At 39.4% G+C, this 11,155-nt stretch overlaps 1 protein-coding gene across 1 annotated transcript in view; it reads right to left on the bottom strand.

Moving 5' to 3' along the window:
* Nucleotides 1-202: 202 nt before the first annotated feature.
* rab11al (RAB11a, member RAS oncogene family, like) overlaps nucleotides 203-11,155 on the bottom strand; it is a 75,693-nt gene continuing 64,740 nt past the window's right edge. Inside the window, 1 exon segment of the mRNA XM_028794093.2 lies at nucleotides 203-1,402. Within this exon segment, the coding sequence (XP_028649926.2) occupies nucleotides 1,263-1,402 (140 nt within the window). The 3' untranslated portion in view covers nucleotides 203-1,262.

The raw sequence follows: 11,155 nt of genomic DNA, 5'->3' as shown, positions 1-11,155 counted from the left end.
AGAGAGAAATGACAGAGCAATCTGCCATGTGTCAGCCAAACCTTTGACCAATTCCATCATCTTTTAAAACTTCAACTAAATGAATTTACCACCATTTAAATAAAGAAACAGTTTAAAGGAATAAGAGCAAAACTGTAAAGTCCCTTTTAAGGTTATAAATGCCATGTCCTGGATTTTTGTCCAAGATCCCACATCTCTTCAAGTTTGTTGCCGCCTGACTGCTTTAGACATATTGCACACCGTATTTAAAGATACCCACATGTCGCACCTACTTTAGCCATTCAGGTAAAGTGCAACACAGTAGTTCACGTTTCAGCTCACTTCAGGCACAAGGTTACAGATGTCACTGCAGTGAAGAATTTTAGTGGACGAGTTAAAGCAGATACTTGGAAAACACAAAAAAAAAAATAACAATACAAAGAAAGACGCCACATACATCCATTGACTTAAAATGACAAGAACTTAAAGTTAACAAAAAAACACATTTTCCACAGGCCCCTATGATACTGAAAAGACCCTTATATGCTGAGGTGTTAAGTTTGAGCTGCTGCACACCAAACAGATTCTGGGGGGGGAAACAATTCATATATTCCAAATCAACTGGACGTTATCTCAATATTAAAAAGTGTTTGAATTCTTTTACAGCACAGCAAAAAAATCAATTATCTGATGTAAGAAATTACTTCAGGACTACAGAACACAGGCACACCCAACACTTGACATGCTATTTGGGATTTTTACAGTTTAAGACAGAAACAGGAGGCCCTTATGCGTTATAAACCGTGTAAATCCCGAGATATTCACAAAAACAGAATATACTTCTCAGGTTCCCTAAGCAGTTAAACATTAACGAAATCCAAGACAAGCATTTTCTGCTTTCAATCTCATTCATTAAAATGTCTGTTTATATTATTGGACAACTTTGGCTTGCCTGGGGAGTTAAAAACAAAGATACGAAGGAAACAAAACAAACAAAACTATGACACGGAGGCACTGAAGATCAGGAGGAATTGCCTTTGATACACAAGTAATTTATCAAGAGACAAACCCAATGCTACCCAGAATTGTACAAGTGAGCAATGCTCAGTATTTGTAACACCAGCGCTCTTCATAGTGCCAGAGAGAGAATAAAAAAATTCATTAGTTAACATCTTAAACTGAACATCAAACCAGGGGCTGCAAGATCCAATAGTTCTGGATGAAATCGGTTTGTTTTATGCTATGGAAAACCAGGACAGCAACTGCTTCAATATTCGTCTTTTTCACATGCTCTGGCAGCATCCAGTTTGCTTGTTTGAGGGGCTGGTAGGAGGCACAGTAATGGGAACCACGTTACTGCTGGGAGGGAAGTCTGGGTCGCTCTTACCCATAATCTGTCTCTGTGAAACAATTCGGTAGATCTCTGTAGAAACAAAATCATGATATTTGGCATTAGTGTCACTCTTCTCTTATTTAGGAATGTAACAAAAAAACATACAAAAGTTGTTGTGTGCTATAACTTCACCAAAAACACCCAACAGCAACAGCTTGGAGCTTCATGCTTTCCTAAAGTGCAATAGCAGACTGATGTCCAACTAAACTTCACTTCAGTTTCTAATGGCACCACATTTACATTCTCATGGACTTCAAAATAAGTAATCTTTAAAATACTGCCTTGCACTGCAGTCATGTAAATAAATAAAAACAGGCGATACATAAGAACATGCAACATCAAACTCAAGAGTACAGTAATTGGTAAAAATAAAAGTAGAAAATTGTGACAAATTCAAATTAGCAGTGTGATTCAGAAAGTAGCAGAGAAGACAGGTTTTTGGGCAGAACGACGAAAGAAGTTCATGGATATGCACCAAGGAATTTTCCCTCTTCATCATGTTTTGTTGCCTAGCGTCACCATTGTTCACATGACTCCAGGTTCTTAGTGGAGAGTTTTGAAACCAACCTTGTAATTAAGTATTGAACATAAGTGTACAAGAATGGTCGCTTCATTTCATCTCCATGAACGTACTGATCCCAGCATGTCAGACCTTGATTTTTTTTCTCACATCACATTCAGGAAAAAAAGTAGTCTATTACTACATTACAGTATTAGCTGGTGGTACTTTTAGCCACTGAAGACTCAACTCCACTAGAGGTGTGTGTGTCATCATTTTTCAGCACACTAGAACACATCTAGGAATGAGATACTAAATACCACAGAGCATCAGAGCTTCCATTTGAGAAGAGTGGTACTCCAGTGCTTTGAGGAAATGAGACGTTTGGCTTCACAACATAAATGGATGGGCGTCAGACAGATTTAGTTGTGTTAATTAATGGATTCATTATTTTGGACAGTCTATTTTGGCCCTTGGGCAACACAATTTTTTCAAATTATTTTGAAAGTAACAAGAAGCAAATCAAGTTAAGGCACCTCAGCATTTCTGTGACTGGCTTCAAACTTTGGCCTACGGCACATGACAGTCTGATCTTCTCTCCCATTTTAGACATGGAGCTCCACCTGGACAGCCGCATCTGTTTAACAGCGAAGAGCCAGGGAAAGGCTGGGAGCAAAGCTTACTAAGATCTTGCGGATGTTCACTTTATGTAACAAATTATGCAGTCCAAAACTGGTACATGGCTTCTCTTCTCATACTGAATGTCATCAAGTACATGGTATGTACCATATGGGTCTTACATAGGTTTTTGTATTTAATTGGATTCTTAGACAGAATGGCTCATAGTGTACTTAGTAGACCACCAAGTACAAAACAGTCCTTTATTTTGAAAGTTATTTAAAAATGATTATCTGGAGAGTTAAGAAATGTATCAAAAATACAAATCTCTCTAAATGTATTATAGATGTAAATCTCTCACCGCTCCACTTTTCTAAATACAAAAATAGAAGAGGGAAAACTACAAGACCAGGGAATGTTTATCACCGATTGTTGGAACTGTTTGGCTGGGACAGAGGGAGCAAACTCAGCAGCCACATGGGTCCTCCAGGACTGATCCTTGGGACCAGTGCTTTAATGACTAATCTATGATTCAATATTGGCAAAGGGCTTATTAGGAGAAAAGCTAACATCACATTATGCAACTTTTAGTTGTGAGGCATGTCAGATTTGCCAACTGCAATTACTAATCTCCTCAGCAGACATCACACAGCTTCTCTTCTCTTTGTGAGGTCCAAAACACCCCAGTGTCCCTTATTTCTTGTGCGCGTTAGATGCATTGTACTTCTGGATAAGCATTCATTGGTGGTCAGCTCTCACACACTCACAGAGCCCTATGACTAAAGACAACATCAAACTAGGTTCAACTTAAAAGAGTGAGTCGCAGACTAGTTGGACTGAGTCGCACGACATGTCACCTTTCCTGTCTGGCTTCACAGGAGCGTCCCACCGACTCACTAAGATTACATAAATGAAGGCTATAACTAATAATTGCTAGAAAAGTCACATAACGCAATATAGTCTTTAGTTTCACATGTACTATATATGACAGTTACAACTGTTAGCAGTAGAACTTAAAAGAATTAAATTTTCTTCACAAAAATCAACACAACAGAAGCATGTTAATGGAAGCAATTATTATTTGAGTAATTATGTTGGGATTAGGAGCGTTTGTGTTTGATTTGACAGTACGTTTCAACAAATCAAGTAGTTCACATAAATAACCTAGGGAAAAAAAAAAACCAAAGTAACCATGAAGTACTTGTTAATTTAAAAGGACATTTTCAAATATTGATATATTGTAGAATACTGAAAAAAGCACAGTGGTGCTACGATCTGTGCAAGCTAAGGAGTGCGCAGTGCAGAGCCTGGTCATATATAAAAAAAAACAAAACAAACAGCAGCAGCTATGCAGTCCAAATGCAGCAAATCAGACCTGTGGATGTGTAGCTTTGCTGTCTTTCAACTTCCCATCATTTTCATAGTACTCAAAATTAATTATAGTAGCATCAAGTGATGGCAATCAAGCAGAGACTGGTACACACATTCAGGAAAAGGCTGATGTTTTGGAAATGCTGGAAAACAATGAACTTCTAAAAACATATCGGTTTGATAGAGATGGAATAATATCACTTCATGTCCGTGGACCAACCCATGCGCGGTCAGCTAAAATGAAAGTGTTAGCAACGTTACACTTTAGAAGAATTACCTCATCCACTGTTATGGCCATGGGGAACACCTTGTAAAGTTACCACTGTGGACACTTCATTTTTAAATATATAGGCCTTGTTTATTGGGCTTTTTAGTGTGTGTCTCAGTCTTTCCATTCCCAATGTTCATTACAGTATTATTCTTGTTACACGCAGCTTTGCACAATATCTTATTTTCATCCGCCTCCTTCTCCTGCTACTACATTTAAAATTTTAATTATCATTTGTTGTGAAGCCTTACCGTATCAGAAAAGTACAAAAAAAATGTCATCATGAATAACACTGTGGCCTTGGAGTGCCATAAAACTATGACATCATTCAATTCTCAAATATTAGCACCTATGCCTCGCTGCATCTCCTAATCTAGAAGGAAAATAAATTTTACTGCACTTTTAGTGCAATTCCTAGGAGTAGTTATTAGACTGTTAATATGGGTACAGATCTTCCCAAAAAATACTCAAGCCCTCATATAAAGGCATTTGAAATAGTAGTAAAAAGTAGTTGAACTACAGAAAACCCTGGAGACTAGAGCTCGACTGAGCAGACATTTTTTTAGCACCGATACAGATTGATAAATAGGGAGTCTGATTTCTGATAACCGATTATTAGTGACCAACAAAAAGCTCCTATATAAAAATGTTTTTTATAACAAAATGTACACAAATTAGATTTTAACTATGTACAGAGAAGTGTCAATTATTCAGAAAAAAAAAAAAAAAAAAAAAACGGTATACAACAATATAACAAACCTATAACAAGATAATACTCAAAATTGTGAAACAATTCTTTAAAATTTTGTGCCGATTACAAAACAAAACTCAACATTTGTAAAGAGCAGCTAATATGAATAACATGGTCAAACTAATACTTCCATTCATGTAACAGGAGGTTATAGACCACTTTGAACTTTGCCAGGCAACAGTTTCTAGGAATTTCTCTTGGCATTACATTCACATAAGATACAAAGAATTAAACACCCACAATACATGGCCACCACCACATTATATACAGTCAACATAGCTTCTCCGATTTTACATCATGGAGAGAGCTATTCTTGTCCACACAAATGTTGCCGACAACTCTAGGAACTCCTGCTCAATGGGCACTAATGATCTTAGCCAAGCCAAATACCACTTTGGCATGAACAGAAAGGCTAATAAGCGAGGCGGAAGGCTGGACGAAGTACAGGCGGGGGACTAAATTAAAGCATGCCTTTGTAATATAAATCCGGAGAGGTTCTGTATGCATTTCAAATATGCATACAGGCCTGTGAAGTATCCTGGTTCCATTTTTCTCTGTGATCATGTCACTTCCCATGCACAGAAATTTTTTTTTTTTTTTTTTTTTGTTCAAGTCAAGGCTGCACAGTGCATGAGTCTGTAATGCCTGCATGCTCAGCCAGACACACCACGAAACAAAAAACACAAAATTATTAGTAATAATGGAAGCATTCAAATACATGTTAAATACAAATACAGATGTAGTAGCACAAGTTAAAAGTATATATATGAACATATTTTCTAATACCTGTATTCAGACTTTTTCTTATAGTTTAAACAGGCCCAGACAATCTTATCTTTAATAGGGCAGGATCAGGTATGCCACTGAAAACTTGGGGCAGCAAAGTTCATCCATCCTTGTCTATCATTGAACCTGGGGAACCATGGAGAAATTGGCCCATGTTCATGCTCTGCTGCTCTTTTTCAACTCTAGGCATCCATGTTTGTTTTTTGGGCGCCCCCTTCTTCTGCATTCTGGTGTCCAGTGTAGAGCAGTTTTGGTGATGATTCTGCATCCAGTCTCAAACAGGTCGCTTATCAACCTCCACCACCTTATCAGAATAGTGTTCATGTCAACTTGGTGGAAACTGGGCAAGGAGTTTGATTGGTAATTTTCTGTGGCCAAAAGATGCGGCACAACCTTCCTGGGGCATGTTGTATGAAAGGATGACAGTTTGGCAATATCGCTTCCTACTATTCTCTAACACTCTGATCCATACAGTAGTACTGACAAGACAACTCTGGTAGAGGCGCAGTTTGGTGTGATTACTATACTGAGTAAATCTCCAAACACAGAGCATAGTTCTGAAGGCAAAGGTCTTTTCTGAAGGCAGCTGGTCTTTTCCTGCATGTGGCAGTGTGTGTGTGACAGCATTGTGACATTGTCTGCAAACTAGACCTTCAAGTGTTGTGAAAGGCGTCAACCTAATTACTCTCGGGGTATCATTGGTGGTCTGCTGCACAATCAAGTCAATGGCAAGATTGAACAGTGTAGCAGACATTGCGCATCCTTGCCACACACCAGTTTTCACTTCAAAATGCAAGTCATTGTAGCCCACAACGTAGTAGAAGCTGACAAAGAAACTCTTAAGCTTCATCAAATGTTGTGGGACATCATAAGCTCTCAAGATATGCCAAAGATGCTTTCTGCAAATGCTGTCAAAAGGCTTTTTCAGAAATCAACCAAAAATGATGTACAGTTCTCTCTGCCATTCTGTACACTGCTCAATGACGTTGCGCAAAAGCAAAGATCCGGGTCAGTACCAGCTTCTCCCTTTCCAAAAAACCTGCTTGCGCTTTCATCAGTGACGTATCTACTGCTTCTGATATTTGATAATAATTTTACCTAGAATATTAATGGGGATGGAAAGGAGTGTAATTCCGCACCAGTTATTACAATCCTTTTTTTGGAATTTTGATTATAATTCCCCTTAATTCCATTCCTCTGGACACAAGCTTCTGCCCAGATACTGTAGTTCTAAATATGGAGGATAGTTGCTGCGAGTTCAGGGTCCTTCCTTGAAAAAGTTGAGCATTAAAGCTGTCATATCCTCATGATTTTCCATTCTTTAATGATTTCACCTGCTGTTCAGGGCTGCAACGATTAGTCGACGTAAATCAATGATGTCGGACTACAAAAAAATTGACGCGGATTTTTTATTGTTGACCGCGTCAAACAGAACCTTCAACAGAGGACTCCAGTTCACAAAAGAACCACATTGGTTTTTGCAACTGCAATGCACTACGTCTGGGGGCAGTATCGTTCGTTATTGTTTGTTAACTGACTACCACACAGACCTACCAACGAAGAGGAACGTCTGAGGAGAAGAAGAATGTAGTGGAAAATAAACGTGGTTGCAATGGCGAGTTGGATAGAGGAGGGGGAAGGAGATGGAAAAAAATTGAGACAGAAACTTTCTAAAGTGTGGGAGCATTTCACCGAAAAAGAAACAAAAGTTGAATGCACATTATGTAGTACTAGGGTGTTGTACCAGTTAACTATTATGAATGTAGAGAAAAGCCAAGCAAAATGACACCTTTTATTGGCCAAAGCGGAGCTTTTCTTTTCACGGCAGTAACACAGCGATGCATGAGCATCTGAAACGCAACCATCCTGGAGCTGTGATGCCGCCGTCTCTTGAGAGGTAAGTTTTTAACAAGTAAAGTTAGTGTCACATGTTAACGTTGATTGTTTATACTATAATGTGTATATCCAAGGTTTCGACAATGATAGTTAAGTGAATATAATTTCAGTTATGGTTGCTAACGTGTTTGGAGCTATACAGTAGTAAATGAGTGAATAGGAGTAGCTGAGCCGTCCTAGTTTTTTTTTTTTTCTTCTTTTTTTCGTAAAATATTTGAAGTTTATATGAATAACAAACCATCTCTAAACATTAGGTAACTTGTGTTTTGGAGCATATCAGTAATAGCCTTGTTACATGTTTTAGTCTGGTTTTTTTTTTTTTTTTTACTTTGGCATAATATAGCCCATGATGTGATAAACCAACAACACTTTTCCTTCAGAGTGTGAGGATTAAAACATCTTTCTCTGTTGCTCTTTATGTTTCAGTGGTACTAAGCAAAGGCGTTGTAGACAAGTTTATCCTGAAGAGAAGCTCTTGCACTGCTCAAATGGCTGAAATGTTTATAGAAAAAAAAACATCCTGAACATGATTGTCAATGACATGTGACCTAAATCTATGGTTGAAGATCAGGGCTTCAAGCAGATGATCAACACATTTCATCCAGGATACACCTTAACCCTCCAGAACTCATTTTACAAAGCTCATTGAGGGAAGTATGAATCTGCTATTACTCAGATGAAACTGTCTTAAGTCAGCTAAGAACAACACTCGCCCTGAGAGCTGATGCCTGGACCAGTGTTGCCCACAGAGGTTTATCTTGGTATCACTTGCCACTTATAAGTGATGATTGGAAGCTCATTAGCTTCAGCCCCACAACCATGCCATTAGAAGAATGACAACACTGGGACAATTCATCACCGCATGGATTGAGCAGGCTGTGTAAACGTTTGAGATCCCCTCCAGGCAAAATTGAGGCAGTTGTTCATGACAATGGCCTCCAATGTCGTCCTGGCTACCAACATCTTGCAGAAAAAACATGGGTGGATGTCGTCCGCTGTGCAGGCCACACTTTGCAGTTGGTGATCAATATGCACTGAAACACCCTCAGATCAGTAAAGCACGTGGAGCAGCAAGGTGTCTTGTAGAGCACTTTTAAACTAAGTGAATTGGCTTCAAGCAAGCTGAAGACCAAGCAGAAACCAGATGGGGACCCAGGAGCACAAACTTGTCCAAGAGATGTCTCTACCAGGTGGAGCAGTACTTATTATATGATAACTCACCTCCTGGAACAAAGATGGCCACCTGACTGCAACTCTGTCTGACCCCAACAGTAAGACAAAGAGGGAAACACACCTAAACCTCAAAGCCAATCAGTGATCATTTTAGAGGAGCTGGCTAAAGCTCTCTAGGACTTTGAATGTGCTACAGTCTACTTGAGTGGGGAAAGCTATGCGACTTATCTCTGCTCTGCCTCCACTGGTCAAAGGGCTTTTGAAATCCACCTACACTGCTTATGATACCGCTGTTGTGCAGGCTTTCCAGGCAGCTGCTTTAGAGAAAGATCACTGCACGTAGGTCAGGAGAGGTCACCTTAAAAGACAATGATCCAAACAAACTGATCATTGCAACTGCACTAGACCCCACATTTTCGAAAGTTGAAATTCCCTGAAACCAGAAGAGAGGTTCAGTGTTCAGAACAAAATACAGGCTCTGGCCCTCCAGTCATGACTGGGAGTATTACTCAAAACAAACCAGCTTGCCAAGGGCACGAAGAAGCAACAGGACCAAATGATGAGGGGTGCTTCAACTTCAGCCGAGAGAACTTCAAACAGATCTCTACTAGCTCTTGATTCACTGCTGGATGCGACTCAACAGAAAGACCAATGAGAACACTGAAGATAATGCTCACGAACAACTGATCACGAATGAAGTAAGATTTATTTATTGAAATAAGATTTAGTGCATATTAAACACATCAAAATTGAACATTTCAGATGTAGCCAACCGGCTAATTTTTTGTCCGTTATTTCCATGCAGGTATTGATGTTTCTTTGGAAAGCAGCCATCTCGAAGACAGAAAATCCTCTGTCTTGGTGTAAGGCAAATGAGGCAAAGCATCCACTCTTGCCTCACTTGGCAAAATCATTCTTGTGTATTCCTGCCTCCCTCTACTTCCCTCTGAACGTCTCTTCTCAGCAGCTGGGAACATGGTCTTAAAGAAGAGAGCCAGCCCTCACACCAGAGCATGCTGAAATGCTCACGTTCCTGCCACTGCAATCAGGAATATATGAACTGAATCTTTTATAAACTGTACATTATGTTTTATTTTATTTGAATTGAAGCTTTATTTACACTTTTGGACTTTTAAGACACACCAGTGGCCATTTTTCGTTAAGTTAAATGCACTTTTTTTATTTAAAGACCTACGTGCACTTTTGTTTGGTATGTTTGGGGTGGGCTGCGGAATTGAACGATTAGGTCGACACTACCAAATAATCATTAGTGCAACCCTACCTGCTGCCTATTTCTTCTTTTCCTTGGTGGTATGTCGAAATTAAGGTTTTCTTCTGCTTCTAAGTTTTCCATATCCATCTGGTGGAGGTCCCGTTTAATACTTCTATTCTCTTTCATATTATTAAATGTTTCCATCCATCGGGTTTGTTGTTGTTGTTCTGTTGCTGGAAAGGCTTCCTGTTTGTCTTCAGCAAATACTACTGTTGTTCTACCCCTGCCACATACATCTTTTGTGATCTTGTAGGACCTTTCCCTGTTCTCCTTTATTAGCTTCCTCTTCAGCTTGCACTGCATAACTATCCATGAAACTTACAGTTGTCTACCCTCATCATTCTCTTCACAGTTCTGTGGGATTCTCTAATATTGCTGTACTAACCTTTCCTTTTATCTGTCCTGACTTGATGTCATTTAGCTTCTTTAAGTCTACGTCCTCTGTCAACAGCTGACCATGTCCCTTCTGCTATCCATTCCTTCTTCCATTCTGTCTATACCCTAAGGATTCCCTTACTGCTCTTGGTGTATAGCGAGGGCCACACTCTTCCACTTCTGATCAATTCTTTCTTCATTATTCTCACTCTCCCATATTTTGTAATGTCTGGTATTGGTTTTTGATTTGAGTAACAAAAGGCTTTCTTGGTTGCACTGTTCTTAAAGCAGTTCCACACTGAAATGTTTTTTGAGTTGGTTTTAATGGTGCCCCCGTAATTAAGTTGTTCAAGATACAGAATACAATGAGCCTTTGTCCATTCTCATTCCTGACTCCACATTCATGCTCCCCCAATGACTCTCATTATGCCGTTATGTATAACCCACTTTTTGCATTCATGTCTCCCATGATGATAACATCATGGACCATGGTGCGTTCTCCTTCTGCCTGAAGCTGGTCATAAAAGTGTCAGTTTTCCCCTCCTCATTTTCGTTGGTTGGTGCACAACCTTGTATGATGAACATGTTGACCTGTTTCCCTTTCAGCCTTGCCAAGATCAGTCTACTGTTGACTGCTCTCCAACTTACAAGTATTTTTCTATACCCCCTTCCTCAGGAGGATAGCTACTCCCTGCCCGATCCAGTCCCATCTATATTTGTTGATCCCTAGAATTTGCAGGTTGCAACAATGCTGATTAAGTTATCGAGCCCAT

This window comes from Erpetoichthys calabaricus, chromosome 2 (assembly GCF_900747795.2).
Source record: "Erpetoichthys calabaricus chromosome 2, fErpCal1.3, whole genome shotgun sequence".
NCBI classification, from domain to species: domain Eukaryota; kingdom Metazoa; phylum Chordata; class Cladistia; order Polypteriformes; family Polypteridae; genus Erpetoichthys; species Erpetoichthys calabaricus.
This window is presented reverse-complemented; position numbering and strand designations above follow the sequence as displayed.